The 17721-nt window shown below is 43.1% G+C and overlaps 1 protein-coding gene across 1 annotated transcript in view; it reads right to left on the bottom strand.

The window, feature by feature from the left end:
- Positions 1-15781, bottom strand: part of UTP20 (UTP20 small subunit processome component) — a 63885-nt gene extending 48104 nt beyond the window's left edge. Inside the window, exons 1-14 of the mRNA XM_010410745.4 lie at positions 15652-15781; positions 14930-15010; positions 13746-13812; positions 13421-13553; positions 12752-12940; positions 11678-11759; positions 10502-10639; positions 9948-10103; positions 8188-8334; positions 7554-7688; positions 6071-6148; positions 5246-5424; positions 3153-3308; positions 2543-2631 (exon numbers count right to left, since the gene is read on the bottom strand). Coding sequence (XP_010409047.3) covers positions 2543-2631; positions 3153-3308; positions 5246-5424; positions 6071-6148; positions 7554-7688; positions 8188-8334; positions 9948-10103; positions 10502-10639; positions 11678-11759; positions 12752-12940; positions 13421-13553; positions 13746-13812; positions 14930-15010; positions 15652-15696 — 1675 coding nt within the window. The 5' untranslated portion in view covers positions 15697-15781. The remainder of the gene's footprint in view (positions 1-2542; positions 2632-3152; positions 3309-5245; positions 5425-6070; positions 6149-7553; positions 7689-8187; positions 8335-9947; positions 10104-10501; positions 10640-11677; positions 11760-12751; positions 12941-13420; positions 13554-13745; positions 13813-14929; positions 15011-15651) is intronic.
- Between the last annotated feature and the right edge of the window lie 1940 nt (positions 15782-17721).

Genomic DNA, 17721 nt, shown 5'->3' with positions numbered 1-17721 from the left:
CACGAGCTTTCTCACTTTTAGCCTTCTGATGCTCTCCCCTCATCCCTGCTGAATAAGCAAGCAGCTGTGCGGAGCTTAGTCGCTGGCTGAGGTTAAGATACAGCAGTCCTTTCTGGCACCCAACATGTGGCTTCCAAGGTTAGAGATAATGACAGATTTGATTGCAATGTGCTAGATTGAGCCCTGATTGATAGCAGTTACTGCTGTTTAGCTATTAATTGGCAAGTTTCTGTGCTTGCCATAGGGCTTGCTTGTCTTACTGCATATTAGCAGCCACTAATCATTAGTGACTGCTCTTTGCTTTCACAGCTGTAGTGCTGTACTGCTTATCACCCTTCTCTGCTGTACCTGGGAACATTTTGATAACAGCCATGGCAATGCATGCAGGTGGGCAGGTGGCCAGGGCAGTGCTGCTGGTTTTGTTCTGCAGTACCACACAGGCTGGAACTCCAGTGTGAACTTGAGTCAATTGGACTGTGAGCTGTGGACGAATCCACACAGAAGGACACCCCAAAGCATCTGTGGCCATGGTTAAGTCCATGCCAAAGCAAGTCTATCTGAAAGCATCTGTGGCTTTAGTTATGTCTGTGCTGCAGCAGGTGTACCTCTGAAGGAATTGCGACCCAAGGGTAAGTTCACGCTGGAGAAAGTACTTCTGAAGCATCTGTGCCTGTGAGTAAGTCCATGCTGCAGAAGGTACACCTTCAAGCCTCATCGGCTGGGGATGAGATCATGCTGGAGCACCTCAAAGTGTGTGGCCACAGATAAGCCCATGGCAGAGGAAGTACACTCCTGAGGGAAAGCAGCCATGGTAATGCCACAGTTGGAGTGGGATACCTCTGAAGGCATTGTGGCTCATGGGTAAGGCTGTCTTGGAACAGGTGCACCCCAAAGCACCTGTGGTGATGGATAAGTCTACACCACAGTGGGTATACCCCAGGAGAAACTGAGACTCATAGGTAAGATTCCACTTGGAGCAACTACTCCCCTAACGAGGATGCAGTCTGTGGATAAATCCAAACCCAAGCAAGGGGAGGAGTTTATTGCAATGTTAAGCCCTGTGGCCTGGCCCAAAGGGACTGGGGTGGAGACTACAATGCATATAACTTTAAATTGCTGTAACTTGTGGTTTAAGTTGCATGTTGTAGGAATTACTGTAGCAGGAATGATCCAAACCAGTGGAGGACAAGCTTTAAAAGAAGCAGTGCAAGTGCAGCAGTGAACCAACATGAGCTGACTTTGGTGGCAAACAATTCCACACAAGACACCAACTCTCCTGTCCTGAGTGACCACTATAACAGATGGAGCCCAAATTCATGGATTAAATGAACTCAGTGGATATTTCATGAACATTTTACAGGGGTGGTCCACAGACCAAGGGAATGATTATCAAAGGATGGGAGGGGAAGGCGTGGATAATGAGATTGTATTGGATAGTGTGGTACCCAAGCATGACGTAAATGGTATTGAGTAACAGGCAGAGAATGTGCTGGTCTTGGCTGGAATAGAGCTGATTTTCTGCATAGTAGCTGGTATGAGGCTCTGGCTTGGATTTGTGCTGAAAATGGTGTTGACAACAGAAGGATGTTTTTCTTATCAGTATGCAGCACTCACAAAGCATCAAGGCCTTCTCTGTTTTTCACACCAGTGAGTGGGCTGGGGGTGCACAAGGAGCTGGGAGGGAACACATCCAGGACAGCTGACCCCAACTGACCAAAGGGATATTCCAGACCATATGGTCATGCTCCGCAGATAAAGTGGGGAACGTTCAGAGTGATGGTGTTTGTCTTCCCAAGTAGCCACTACAAACGGCAAAGCCCTACTCTCCTGGAGATTTCCTGCCACCCATTGGAAGTGGTAAATGAATTCCTCGTTTTGCTTTGCTTCTATGTGTGGCTTTTGCTTTACTTATTAAGCTGCCTTCATCTCAGTCCACAAACTTTCTCACTTTTACTATTCCAATTCTCTGCCCCATCCCACTGGGCAAGTATGAGCAGGTGAGCAGCTGCGTGGGGCTTAGCTGCCAGCTGGGGTTAAACCACAAGTCTTTTTGGCACCCAACACAGAGCTCAAAGGGTTCAAGATAATGACATGTGACTGGAGCGTGCTGGATTGAGTTTATAGTTGTTATCGATGTGTAGCTATTAACTGACAGATGGCAACATCCTAAACTTTGCACTATAGATTTGAATTGGAACTTGTGAGTCAATAGTCTCTCCTTCACTTGATATCTTCAGCCTGGATTTGGTTTAGATAGATTTCCTTCCTCTTTTTTTCTCACTTTCTTCTTTTCCTTCCCAACTACCCCTGTCTTCCACTATGCAGGACATCTGTCACCCCATCATTATTACGAACAGCAAATGCAGAATTGTTTCCCAAGGTTGTTTCCTCCCAAGCTTTGCTCTTCTTAGTCAAGCTGGTAAATAATTTTGGATACAATACTACCACTATTCATTTTCATGCTCTGTGTAATCAGAAAAACTGCTTTTATTTTTTTATATATCAACAAAAAGCAAATAAACAGGAAGTAACTGTAACTGACCTTTGCAGAGGCTTCCTTTGTCAATGGCTGTGAAGAGAGAGTCTATAAAACTTGTCACATGAGGCAGAATGTGGTCTTTGTTCATTGGTCTGTCCAAAATAAATGGGAAGACTTTTATTTCTGTTACACTGACACCTACATATGAAAGCTTTCTATCACATTTATCTCTATTAAATTACAGGTAGCTCATTCCAAGTTTGAAACCAGCATTGAAACGTTTTTGCTATTTCTGAGTCACAATTTAAGTTGTAGCATTCTCTGCATCTTGTCTCCAACTAGTCCTTCAGTAATTACTGAAAAAACACTGTTGAGAGAGGACAGTGCTTAAAACACACAAACTGAAATGAGGCAAGAACATCTCTATATACTAAAGTGCCAAATTTAGTGAGTAGGCAATCAAGAAACTCTTCCTGTCTTTACTGTTGACTCATGGTAGTTCCATGCAACACTTGTTTTTGACTTCTAACCCCAGATTCCTGAGCCTAGCCACAAGCAATTATTGTCCTTTCCTTAGTAAAGTGATTTCCTACAGAAAGAGAACTAGCAGACAGTAAGAAAGTAGACAGTATTACAGAAATACATGACAATAGTACCTTAGAATATCCCTTACCTAATATGTGGCAGTACAACCAAGGCAACCCAAGACTGTGAAAGGTCAGTGATGTCTTCCTTCTCTGGTAAATGAATTAAAGACAGTACATGATCCAACACTGGTACTTCTGCCTTTTCTCCTCTTCTTTTACTTGTTTGTTGCCTTGTATTAGAGCTAAAAATAAACCCAAACGTTTTAGTAATCCACCACTGCATATCAGAGATTGTTCCTTTTGCTCCTATGATATTCAAAATTATGTTGTCTACTTCTAGCAAAAAGGACTTGCACAACACAAGGGATTTTTTCCTTCTCTATGTCCTCTACAGCACAAAATATCATCTAGTCATGCTGAAGAGTACAAAGCACGGACCACGAGAAATGTCAGGTCTTTATTTCAAGTTCAAATAATATTTCTAAAAGAAAAGACAATAGTTCTCAGTTGGACACCCTTACAACTAGGACATACAGAGTCTAGGAGCACCGGAGAGTCATCTCTATGACTGCTGTTATTAATCATGATAATGTTGACATAGATGGATGACAGAAAACAGTCAGTGAGGTAAAAGTTTTGGGACTTAAATGGACTCACAAGGTGAGCCCAAATCAACAAGCCTATTTGCAGGCAGAAGGGGCTGACACCATACTGGAACATATGAACAGGAGTCCTTCACACTCTGTGTGCAGCAACCCTTCCATTCCACACAGTGCTTGCAAGATCACAGTCAGAAGACTGCATGGGCTTCACCCTTCAAGAAATACAGAAGATAATAGAAAGCCAACAGTACGAATCATTAGAGGCTCAAAAAAAAAAATTATGAGATAAACCTCAAAGAATTAGGATTGTTGGTGCAGAGAAAGAAGATCTCAGACATATCTGATGATGAAAGCCTGCTATTTGCAAAAGCTTGATGCAAAGAGTAAGAAATATTCTGCTCTTTATGTCTCCAGCAGATAAGATAAGCAGCAAGGGACTTAAACTGCCGTAAAGAAGGTTTAAGTTATACACTGAGGACTGGGGAAAAAATCCCTAACAACCCAACAAAAAACCCAAAATCCAAAAAGCCCAAATAAATCAAAAAACACCTGTTAACCATAAAGATATCAAAGTACTGGCAGAGACTGCCAGAGGCAGCTCAAAAATCTCCAAAACTGGACTCTTTAGTAACTAGATAGGAGACGGGGTATGCAACTCTTGAGATGCCTCCTGGCTGTAATTTACACCACTGACATTGCAAGAGCACAAGAAAGTCCAACTAGGACCAAGGTCCTCGCAGCTATGTACTCCAAACCATGGAAAAAACAGAGAGACCAAGAAACAAAGGAAATAAGGGAAGAAAACCAAATTTAATCATTTTGACTCAACCTTCTGTTCCTCAGTGCTTCTACTCTTATTAAATAAAAATAGGAAAAACCCACACAGAGTAGACTGCTTTAAGAAAAGATAAAACCTTACATAAAAGGCAATACAAAGTCAGAAGTTTCGAATTAGCTGAGTTAGAATTACTAGAAAAATCACTATCATTAGATTAGCAATGGTCATTCTGTGCTTCAGTGGTTGCCCCTAATTTTTCCAAAGAGGCTCGGGGAAAAGCAACCACTCCATTGCAACCAAGCTAGTTTTGCAACTAAAAGCAGTCAAGCTGTGCCAGCACAGTGCTGCTTCTGGGTTAATTATATGTCCTTTGGTATCCAGCTGTGCTCCATGGCAAGACTACAATACTGCTGCCAAGAAAGCTCCTGGACAAGACATATGCATACAGGGAAAAAAGCTGGGGCACAGGCAGGAGGTCAGTAACGATGAGAACCTGAACTGCTGCACTCACTACAAAGATTAACTGCCAAGGGATGCAGTTTGCATGATGGTGTAACAGATCCTCATCGTACACACACCACAACACTGCTCATATCAGTGATCACCTTTCCAGAGCAGCATTTCTTCTCATAAAATTTCAGAAAGGAAAATGATATCCTGCTATATCACTTGGTTTACATTGCTGCCATTTACACAACTCCAACAAATACAGGAGGTCAACTTTTATGTGCTCTGCCCTGCCTTCAGGCCTAGAGCCACACAGACACATCTAGTATTTGCTAAACTTGAGAAGTCTCACCTGACAGATGCTTCAGTGAAAACAAGAGGATACTTTTCAAATGCCATTGAACCAATGGTAGGAGGCTCTGCTTTCACCAAAATGAGTTTAGCCAGAATTGCCACAGCTTCGTCCTTTGTGATGGCATCTGTGCCAGAGAAGCAATGTTCAGTGTATTCTAGAAAGCATGGGAGAAAATGCTGAAGAGACAAAAAAACCCCACATAAGTCAAAGATTGGCAAGCCTCTTTAATCATCATCACATCCACAAAAAAACCCATGACACCAACCACAGAGAAATCCAAATGCTCACAAATAAGCCAGCAAAGCATTGCACTTATCAATTCTGGTGGCCCTAGACAGCAGCACACAGACATTTTCTTATCCCAGAAGGGACAGTAATTTGCTGCAAAAACTCATTTTGCACCAAATCCAGTCTTATCAGGACATTCCAGATCCTTGACTTGGCTTTCACCTCCCACTCCATTTAATTAATTTGATTCCTCACGTATCACCAGTTATAGGGCTTATTCTTCATTTCCACTTAGTTTCTCCAGAACTCCTTCTATTCCTCCCATCCATAACACACTCACCCTCTTAATTCCCCACAGACAAGCTTCTTTTTGTGAACAGATACCTATCACCTTCTCCAACTCTGAGAACATTTACAGAACACTAACTCAAGTAACCACTTTCCTTCTTATCAGATCATGCCAGAAGTTTAAATAAACATCATGTCAATACACAACAATCCTTCAGCATACAAGGCACGTAAATATACTGTGGATTCTCCAGTTGTTCCCTTTGGCAACAAAAATAAACATAATGCACAAACATTTTAACCTACCCTCTCAAATTGCTTCATTGTGAACATTGCTTCAGAGAAGTCCAAAAGAAAATGCCGTTCAAACCCACTTGCAAATACCTGCAAGATGCAAGTGAAAAGTTGACAGGAACAAGAGACATTTCACAGTCACCTCTTTACTACCCATAGGACATTTTTTCTGGTATACAAATCAAGCATGCTTTGAACTCTGAGATAGCCAGCCTGGCTCACTTGCTAATCCCAGCACACAGAGCAGCAGCGTTTCCAAGTGACAATTCAGATACAAAAATGCACAGTCCTTTTTAAGAAACCCTACTGACATGCTTTTTTTCAAAAACACTGCTGGATCCTACTGCCTCTGTGCAGACAACTGAGCTATCTCTTCAGTGTGATGTGGAAAATGTAAGTCGAAAGTTCTACGACTGCAGCACAGACACACCAACTGTCGGGAAAAAGTTGAGGCTCAAAATATATTTCAACTCGGCATTTTTTCTGTGTAGCAGGTTGCAAAAAGTTTACTACCTCACGGGCAGAGCCAATCTCTGTGCCTTTGAAGGACCCAAAATAGGAAGAGTCCTTTGAGATACCCAGGATCAGTGCTACTCAATGCTAAGATAAAATACACACCCAGATCTCTCTTTCCCTTCAGAACATCAGGACAGCTTTAAGCCTCCTCCAGTTTAACAGAAGCTCACACAAATATCCTCAAATGTTTGAAGAAGTCTCCTGAGCAAAACTGGCCTCATGCCACAGGTAGAACCAATCTTACTTCAGAACAAGTCAACACTGAAGACCAAATGAAATTTGATCTTTTTTAAACAATTTCGAGTCTTGCTTTCCCATTGTAAATTGCATGGCATTTTTATTTCAAATATGTTTCACACACACACATTACAACTATGGTCCACACTGTTAATTGCAAAACTAAAGGATCAGACTCCATAGTATAATCTCCTATTAATCTTTGCAACACTACATTTGATAGGAATGCATGCAGCTAATCCTGTCAATGCTCCAGGAGCAAAGGTAGTACCGAAATATGCTTACTCCTGTACTTTCTAAATCAAAACTGCACTTGTATGAACCTTGCTCACAAGGCTAAAGCATGCTCATTAAATGCTTGGAAACTTAATTAAAAATGTATTTTTTTCATTAAGTTTGACTCAATGATCTGCTTTATGATCTTAGGCAGGACATATTCCTTCTCTGTTATCCTTCCTTTCTCTAGAGAGGCTGTAGGTGTTTGCCTCAGTCTGGATTTCACTGCAATGATGTCTGCCATGGTGGCATTGCTATACTGACAGCCTGTGCAAGACTGTCAAGTAATCCCAAGACCTCATCAGACTTTACTTAAGGCATTGGGCAGCTTCTTCACTGTCTGTGCAAAAAGGCTAAAGGGAACATTTTGGCGTATTTCCCAGCCTGAAATAGAATGTCCAGAAATCACCCTGCTCCAGGGAATTTGAAGTCTGGAATTTCTGGCATAAGCAGCAATCCTTCTTACCTTCTGAATAGCTTCCTTGGTCAAAGAATCTGGCAACAAAACATTCTCAGCCAACAGGAACGCAGAAATGGTGTTCAGCAGCATCTTGCAGCAAGATGATGAGAGATAGGGTGTTTGTAACATTTTTATTAAAACCTGAAATGAGAAAGAGAGAACTCATATTTGTCCACGAAGACAATGATTATCTGGTCTGAATGGTCTGGACAGCCCCTGCACCAGGAGGGCATGGAGTTCTAAGCTTCAGCCCACAGAAACTAATCCTAATAGTCCCACTGAAGTTTGAAGGCCCTAAATCTACCCTAATGGGGTCAAATGTATGTGAATCTGGTAGAACTGGTCCACACAACTGATATGGTGGGGTCTCCTCCACAGCGGCAGGAACAGACTCTAGAAGCAGTTAGCCCATTTTCCCCATTGCTCATTTAAAGCTGGGCTGCACTAGCATTACAATACAGAGGTAAAATCTCACAGGATCAGAGAGGTAGCAATGCTCAAAATATATGCATTTGTTCACTCATCTCAAATCCTAAGCCCAGTGATGCATCAGAAATGTGTACGAATGCTTCAGCTCACCACACCTCTTCCATATTCAACTGATACTTCTCTGATACATCCAAGTGACAGTCTGACCTACCTGACAGACATCTCCAGGCAGGGAGATTTTGGATCCATTTGCATGTTCCACTAAGATCAGATAAGCCTGCAGAATCCTTTCCATCTGCTCTGAAGCCACAGAGCAGTTGACCTTAGTTATTTTCCTCTGCAAATCTAAGAGTGACTCCTGTTTAAATAAAATAGGGAAATGAAATGTTTCAGATAAATGGCTTCACTTACTGCTATTTGGAGGACATTCTAAACAGTCAATCATCTCAGCTGCCTAACAAACTATTTTTAGCTCTCTCATACATGTTCCACAAATTAAACCTTGCAGAAACACTGGGAAATTTCCCTTAGGTAAAAACGCATCCCAGATTCCTTGGACAGAAACACAGTAACTCCTAAAATGAGGGTCTCCAGAAAGGCCAACACTTGACATAAGAAATAGGAAAGAGAAATATTGAGCTCCAGACCCACAAAGGTATAGAAGCACCCAGCTTTCACTGGAATTATCAGAATTTAGGTACTTTTACACCATCATTATGCTAATGTGGATGCTGAGAGCTTACTCATTTAATGTACATTCTACATTAGTGTCTCTTTCTGTCCAGAAGGTATAAACTCCTACCCTTGATCCAAGAAATTGAACCCAATTTAGACAGCTATCACAGACTACACAAATGTTTCCCTCTGAGCAAGATATCCCCATGCATCCACCAGTTCCCAGGGTAAAAGAAAAAGCCTCATTAAAAATAAAAGGAAGAATGTAACAAATTTCTAAGATTTCCTAACAACTGCAGATGCTGAGTCAAAGAAACCTCAGGGATACAAACCATTCAGTGGTAAACAAATATGTAGCTAATGACAGTCAGGTAGTAACTGCTTATCATATTGGGTGAGGACAGAGGAACAGGATGGGATTTTCTAGGAAAATAGTTAGTCACAGGGAAGGAGTCTCAAGAAGGAACCCATAGGAATTATTTACCCATGCTGAAAGGACTACCCTAAAAAAGCTCATATGAACCATTTCCTCCAGTTTCCCATTTCATCCCTCCAAGGAGCACACCTGACACAGTCTATGCTGTCAGTTGCAAGAGGTTTCAATCCCCCTTAGCAAATCCCTCTCCCAGATGTTTTTCAACTTTTAAATATTGGTCAAGTAAGTAAAACACACTGCCAGGCTGTGTGATTGCTGATTATTCCACATCACCCTGGTCTAACACAGCCCAGCCCACAGCACTCAGTTGCGCTCCTTCAAACCAGAGTGTAACCCCCAAGCAGCAACACAGGAACATCCAGACTGAAAACATTTTTATTTTCAGTACTTGGCTGAAAGGCTCCAACTTGGATTTCCAGGTTTAATCCAAGTCTTCACTTTAAAAAGATCTGTAAGGCAAAAAGCTTCCCCTTTACTGTCACAAAGTGGTTTTGAACCACCAATATATAGTTCAGCAACATAAAACAAGCACTACATTCCAGCAAGGGCTCTGCAATGAGTGCAAAGGCAGCTCGTACAAACCATCCTCGCCCAGCCATAGGACTGAGTTCCAAGTCTCACCTACAGTAGTTCCTTTCTCACTCACAAAACAGCCACCAGGGTAACTGAACTTAGAAAAGAAGGGTATAATTTTTCCCATGCATATGACCCTGTATTTTATGTTTCCAAAGCAGAAAAAAACCAAAAAAACCTAGTTCTGGTCCAATAAAACATAAATACTTTTCTAAGTGAGTGCAGAATTTTTTCTCAGTCACTCATGAATAAAAAAACAACAGTAAGAAGAAAAATTATCAGTGTACCTCCAGACACTTGAAGACAATGTCAAAATGCTCTTTATGGATATGCACTGCAGCTGATCTGATCATTTGCTCAAAGGCTTCTCCAACAGCTACCCATGGTAGTTCAATTTCTTCTTCAGTAATAGGTCCCAGCTTCAACAGAACTAACTTCATAGCCTGCACAGGAAAAGAGCATATCATGTTCTTATACTTAGAAAATAAATCTAGCAATCCGAAAACTAATTACTGCAATGTACTGCTAAAATATTCCAGTGATCTCAATTCTTTCTCGAATGACTACAGGGAAAAAAAAAAAAAAAAGGCTATCTGAAATAAAATCTGAAATATCAGCAAGAAGTACAATTTTAACACATAGCAATAATGCACAAGAAGTATTTAAACAACCTTCCTATCTCAAAAAATATTCTTAGAAGGCTTTCAGATCCTACCAAGTAATTAACACCATGCTTATCGCCACTGATCCACTGAGGTGGATGAGAAAACACTCAATGGTTTCAGTGAGCACTGCCTAAGGCCTGTTACAGCAACAGCTTAAGCAGCAATCTTGTCTTTACCGTCTCTGCACAGGAGTGGAACATGTTTCGAACACCCTTGCACATCTCAAAAAGCAGCTGTCCTACACCTTCCACCTTTTCGGGGTGCTCTCCCAGGTCACAGAGCATTAAATTGAAGAGTGCATTTTTATCAGAAACCTACAAAACATAAGGAGAAAAAAATGTTATCTTCCATTCAGAGCTGCCAAATGGATTGAGGCAACCAAATGGCTCCACAGCACCATGTTATTCTCCTAGTCCTGCCCTCCCACAACAGCTCAAACTCACTAGTTCTGTGAGCACACAAGGAAATTCAAAGAAGAAATATGACCAGCTATTCAGTCACTACAGCTCCCACAGCCCCAGGTCTGCTGAGGTCACTGCAGCTGAAATATGTGGGTTTGATTCTTCTCATGATTTTAAATATCTGCATAAATGCACTATTAAACTGGTCACAACTGCAACACAAAAGTCACTGCCCTGATGAGAAAGAGACGTGTATCAGCTGACCACAGAATCCAGTCATCCAAAACCAGAACCACACTTGAGAATACTGCAGGGACTTCTGCCCCAATATTTGAAATACCTCAGTTTCTGAGGATTTGACTTAAAGTTCAGAAATTTCCAAAAACAACCAATCAAATGAACATGCTTTATTAAGGTCTCTCAACTTAGGACAAAAATGAGGATACTTAAATGAGCTAGCCAGTCTAAGGAGTCCTGCCTTTCGTATATTTTGACTAAAGAAAAACCAACAACTACCACTCCCTTTCCTCACTCCATGAAAGATTGCTCTCTGATCTTGGTTGATCTGCCTGGGAATGTTACATACTGTGATCTTCAGGAATGCAAAAACATTGTCACAAGAATTTCAGTTCTACAAACGCCTTCAAGTATTTGTGAAAAAGCCAGTGGGCAAATGTGCATATACAAATTCAAGCCTCCCTTCTGCAGGATCACCTTACTATTTCTAGTCATTTTAGATAAACAGAGAGTGCTAAGGCCTCTACTTGCCACTACTGACATGGAATGCATGACATTCTTAGTAAAATACTTATTAAAAATTACAACTCAGGACATGCTGTATGCCAGTTCAGGCCTTGTTAACCCTTCTCTGGAGAAAACCTAATACTACACATTGAATCCAAAAACCACTTCAAAATGAAGATAGCACCAAAGTACAAACATCCCACTTACCTTTCTCATCAGAAAGACAAAACTTTCAGCAGCAAAATTTCTGATGTGGAGTTTGTGGTGAGCCAGCAGGGTGCTGTACAGGCTACAAAGACACAAAATAATCCATTGTCTTAGGGGCAATGCAAGAATTGCCACCAGCTGGTTAAAAAAATTGTTTCCAGTTTACATTACCACTTTTTATAAGCACTAAGAACCTGTCCTCCTAGAGGGGGCCAATACCTTCCTCATCTAGATTCCCTTCCACTCTCCCTGGATAAAGATCAGGAGTTTCGCAAAGAAGGTCAAATGACAGTGCCAGACAAATTAAGTCACAATCAGAAATACTTTTAAAATCTGTGGATCTCTAGATTCAACTGCAGCATCAAGATTTTTAAGATACATGTTTAGTAGCAATAAGTGAATCCAAAGTTGATGTATATGCCAGATTTGTATTTTAGTTGAGCCAACAGGCTCTCCTGTACACTTCAAAGTTTTGAAAGATTCAGTTTGCACAGCTGATAAATATTTGCAGTTTGCTGGTATCAGTAACAGTGGCAGGTGGCTCATCACATGCTCATTGCAGAGGGAGTGGTGCCTCAGATTCTCTAAAATTGAGCAGATCATTTTTCAATATGTTCAACATCTTAGCCTGGGCTGGGGAGGAAGTTTGTAACCAGTTTTTTGCTCCATCTGTTCCAAACTGAAATTAGGAGGAAGAAACATGGAACCACTGTCTATGTCAAAAAGAAGAGCCCTGCTGCATCAGCAATTTAAGACTGAACAAGTGGTCACACTGGGTCAGGCCACACGCTCAGTCTACAGCAGCTGCCAAAAGCAGATACCTGGGAAAGGTTTAAAAGCACAACAAGCACATACAAAGTCAGCCTTCAAGCACCTGCAGTTCAGAAACTCCCCACGCCCAGAAGTCCTTGCATTTGGTAACTCCTTGGAGCTTGGCCAGTTTCTCTATGAGAAAAGCTGAGAAAGCATGCTAACAAGTACACTGAAGCACTAAGCCACGTATTCATGTGGCATTTACACTTCTACAGCATCTACTAACTGCTGATCAAGACAGACATTAAACATGGTTTTTACCTGTATATGTTGTGTATGTCCTTCACCATCAATCTCCACAAATACTTGTAGAGATAGGAAAGAGAGGTAAAAGCCCATTCTAGCAGCTCTGTGTCCTGTGTATCCAGTAATTTGGTGATGGCCAGGAAGAAGTCATGAAAGTGAGGATAGAAGTCAGCCTGAAGATCTCGAGCCAGCTGCACCACCAGACTGTGTTTCAGAAAACACACCAGTGTTAGTGCATTTCAAAAACAAACCAATAAAAACCTAGTTAAACACTGCATAATCCAGCACAGTCTCTTTGGAAAGAAAGGTAGCATCACTTTTACTTTTCACTTTTTAAAACATGTCACCTATTAGGCAGCTGTGGATGGCAAGAATCTTAAGATTTTCAAACCATCAAGCAGCCAGCAGTAAACAAGAAAACAAGTGCTTTAACATCAAACAAAGCACCTTAATATACTGTCTGACATTCAGTAAGCACTCCAGCTAATTTGTTTGCCTTGTCACAGCTACATTTTTTTGAAGACTTAGAACCATAGAGCTCTACCAGGGAAACATGACTGCTTTGGGCATCTCATTGCTGTATTTTCCTCAGGTACAATAAAGATAAAGAACACTTACAACAGGACTCATGTTTACTTAAAATATCATCAAGGCCTCTGACTACCCTTGTGGCCATACACTTACTTTAATAGGGGTTGGTAAGCAAGACTGCCTTCGACTTGCAAATGTGTCTTCAAGCTCTGCACAACAGCACTCTGGTAATAAACCAGCTGGTTGAAGGACTGGCATTTGTTGGCCACTTCATTGTAGAATTCCACTGTTCAAACAACAAAAGAGAAGCCCTGAAAACTAGTCCAGTCCCTGGTAAACATGTAGCGTGTTCAAGAATAATAGGGCTCCAGAGCCCAGTCCAAAAAACAGTCAATAATCTCCCCCTGGGCTCTGGATGAAGAAGAAATGCATTTTATCAGTTTAAGGAAAGCAGGAAATGTGAATATAAACGACATACCAAAATGCTGAGTGAGGTTCAGTTCCTTCCATTTCCGCAGTCCTTCGAAAAAGTAGGTTTCAACCTCCTGTCAAAACAAAGATGAAGAGTAGCTACCAACCCTAATGAATGTGTCCTATAAAGATGAGAGGTTCAAATGCAGACAACTATCAAGTGCCTTAAGCATTTAAAAAATATTCTAACAAACCTCAATGACTAATTTCAACAGGTACTATGGAGTTTCCTTGAAAATAAGTCTTTCTTTCAATATTCAAAACACATTTGAAAATATTTTCTGGTGACAGGACTTGTTTACATAATTGCTTTTTATACCTGTGTTGAGTGGCCTTGATAATCTAAGATGCTGAGCCATAGCTCAGCCAGCACAAGGCCTTGGAATTTCTTTTGGCATCCTCATAGCTATTGAGTGGGAAGTTCAGAAGAACAATCCAGTAGGCCAGGTGGCAGTAACCTGCAAATCCCTATAATCATAACGATGATTTATATGACCCATATAAATGATCCTTGTGATCAATAAAGACATATGCTCATGCTTTATACACATGCTGCCAGTATGTGGGTGTCAATCTCTTCTCCCAGGTAATAAGTGATAAGAGGAAATGGCCTGAAGCTGTGCTAGAGGAGGTTTAGACTGGATATTAGGGAAAATTTCTTCACTGAAAGGGTGGTCAGGCATTGGAACAGGCTGCCCAGAGAACTGGTTGAGTAATCATCCCTGGAAATATTTAAAAGATGTGCAGATGTAGCACTTAGGGACATGGTTTAATGATGACCTTGGCAGAGTTAGGTTAACAGCTGGACTCAATAATCTTTGAAGTATTTTCCAACTTATGATTTTCAAACTTCTGATTCTATTGCAACTACTCAGCACCTGCAAGCCTTTCCAGTCCAGGTCTGGTCCTAGGACTGCTAAGTGACACAGCAGCATCTTTCATGTTCAGAAACAGGCCCACCAGCCACATGGAAAACAACATGGTGGTACTGTCAAAGTGTCTCTATGGCAATACTGCAAACCAGGTAAAAAAGTAAAAGGGAACAAAGCATGAAATGAGTATCCAAGAAAAGCAGTTCTTGCAGGAGCTTCTTTCCAATTTCCTCCTGAATAAATTTCTTAAGTGACTCTTTCATGGAGTATATCTACTTGTGATGCGATTTCAGAAAACAATCACAAGTGCTGCTCTCACCTCAGCATAGCTCCCAGTTCGGTCAATCCGATGAATAATATCGATATTAATATTGCTTAGGCGCTCCGAAAAGGTAAGAAACTGAAAAACAAAACCACACATTTCTTGCTTAGTTTTGAGCACAGCCCTTCTAAATCCCTCTCGACAGCATACATACTGCAAACAGACACCCCACTTCTAAAGACGGGCTGCCAGATAAAACCCCTCAATAACAGCCCTACAAGAAGATTAAGGCAAAACGTGCTTAAAACCCCCAGGAGGGGGACAGACCCTCTACCCCCCTGACCTGCAAAACCCAGGCTCGCAGCCCACACGTCTGCACAACACACTGAAGGAGATGCAGAGGAATCTACCCAGATTTCAACTATCTGTCCCGCTCTCAGCCTTCCTGAAACAACGCCCTGGTAAATACCCTTACAGGGTATTACTTTTTCATTTAATCATGTCGGTTTTGTACACTAGGGCGGTGGTGCGCCAGCTGCGGGTCAGGGACGGTGACCCGGCGGATGGAGCTGCCGGCTACGGGGCAGAAGCCGCACTCCGGCCCCGCTGTCTCGGCCGGAACCCTGGCAGCGCTGAGGAGACCCTGCCACGCCGCCCGCCCTCACGCCTCCTGCCCCGGTGCCGCTTCGGCAGCCGGGCACGACCGCTGAACTAAAACTAACAGCGGAAGCCTAAGGTCCCTTTCCCCGGCCAGCGGCCGCGTCCGGGCGGGCGCTCACCCGGTGCGTGTTCCCCGACTTGTGGGCCGAGGGCTTGCTCTTCATGGCGGCGGCGGCGGGGGCCCCACAGCGAGTCCCACACGTGCGGCCCTACGCGCTGGGCGCCGCCATGCCGGGCTCGGGCTGCCGGGAGCAGGGGCGGGAGCTCCGGCGGAAGGGGCGGGCAGGGGCGGGGTGGCGGTGCGGAACGGGAGCTGTGCCCGGAGCTGGGGAAGGTCCTGTTCCCATCTCACCTTGGCGGCGAGTGGCGTTTCCTTGGGGGCTCGGGGCAGAGCAGCCTTGCTCCGCCGTTGTCTGTGCGCTCTGGTGTACGGCGGCGGGCTGGGGCACCTCGGTACCAGGGGGAGGCGGCGATGGTGCCCAGGGAAGACCAGTTTGTGCTATGGAGAAAGCATTAGGAGGGGGAGCGCAGCCCACAGCACAGCGTTGGTGGCTCGTCCCGAAACGGCCACTACCCAGGTCCCTGATCTTAGTACAGGATTTTGTCCGGGCCTCAAAAATTTAAACAAAACCACTCATCGCAGACGAAGTACATGCAAACCAAATCCTCGCACAAGAGCATATGGTTACGGAGTGGTCGTCCCTTGCAATACACGGCCTGTGGAAGCCTCTGCCTGCCCCTGCAGTTGCGGGAGGGGAAGGACGTGTGAGTAAGGTGGGAGGTGAACTTGAGGTTGGGAGGAGCTTTGGTGGGGGCAGGTGTAGTACAAGCAGCTCAGAACCACGCGACTGCTTGAGGTTTCGTCTTGCACAACTTGAGACTTTGGCCCTGCCCAGGCTGCTTGCCCTGCCTGCTGCTACAGGCAGCTCAAGGCCGCTTTCAGGAACCAGGCGTGCAAGTTATCCAGACGGAGAGACAAGGGTGGATTTGAGCACGGCTGAAGTTCACTATTAGGAGCACGTAGAGACCCACAACTTCGAACAGACCCAACAGGTTAAACACTGACAGGTGCATGCAGAAAGGCTGCCCACAGGCAGGCAGTAAGCCATTAACATGATAGTCATCTGGGCAGGTAGGGGAACGTGCTTGCTTCGGCACCTGTGGAGTCAGAGCTACTGAGACAGCTGTTAGCTTTAGACCTTGCTCTTCTGCTGTTGGAATAGAAGGGACTTCTGGCGTTTGCATTAAGTGGAAAGAGAATGCCTAATTTTGCATTGGAGTTTGAAAAGGTTGGCTTAAGTGGTTTCAAGCCCAAATATCCCCATAGAAAGTGCAGCTAAAAGCATGTGAAGAAGTCTAGATCCACAAGAGCTTAGGCACCAATATGTAACTGTTTAAGAGCGCAAATAACCTTCCAGAAATGGTTAGTAAATTCACTTACTATGTCTCCTACATATTGTATACTTGTGGAAAACAGTCTACAAGATCTTTTTTTCCATTATGAATAGCATCTTGCAGAGCTGTAGAACTTCTTGGGATGCATGCATTACAAAATCATTCAAGGAAATGAGCAAAATCTAACATTCGTGCAAAGTAATGGGGAGAAGAGTTCAGGTGTGCTCTGGCTGTTGCAGAAGTCATCATCAGCAAAAATAAAAGACATTAGAGGAAGTTTTTAAAAGGCTACAAATGCTTCTTTGTGTTTGTAAACTGGCAATTTCTCAGAAGATTGAGATAGGGTAGATCTGCAGCTGCTGATGTTCCTGGGTGTTTCTGGGTGCAAGAGCTACTCATGGACTGCACTTCAGCCAGCACTGAATACTGCACTTGGAGATGCATCTTAGTGAGCCTCAGGGTACTAGTGCAGGTATCAATACCACTATGACCATGACAGAAGGTCTGGTGCCTCAGTTGGCAAGGTTCAGTGACCCAGAAGGGCCCTTCCCCACTTCTGTATGAGCTGCAGCTATGTTAACAATATCCTTACTACATACACTCCACTCTGACTGCAATGCCTCAAGCCTCAGGCCTTATTCTTTTACTTTTCCAGTAAGAGATGTTGTTCTTCCCTCTCTGGGCAGGCCCCAGCTCCAACAGCCTGAGATTATCTGATGGTGTCTATCAGCAATTCTCCTTCATAAATCTCTGCTAACGGCATTAAAAATTAAAAGCAGATGGCCTTAAAGCAG

Source organism: Corvus cornix, chromosome 1A (assembly GCF_000738735.6).
Source record: "Corvus cornix cornix isolate S_Up_H32 chromosome 1A, ASM73873v5, whole genome shotgun sequence".
Taxonomy (NCBI): domain Eukaryota; kingdom Metazoa; phylum Chordata; class Aves; order Passeriformes; family Corvidae; genus Corvus; species Corvus cornix.
Note: the sequence above shows the minus strand (reverse complement) of the source record. Positions and strands in the feature narration are given on the sequence as shown.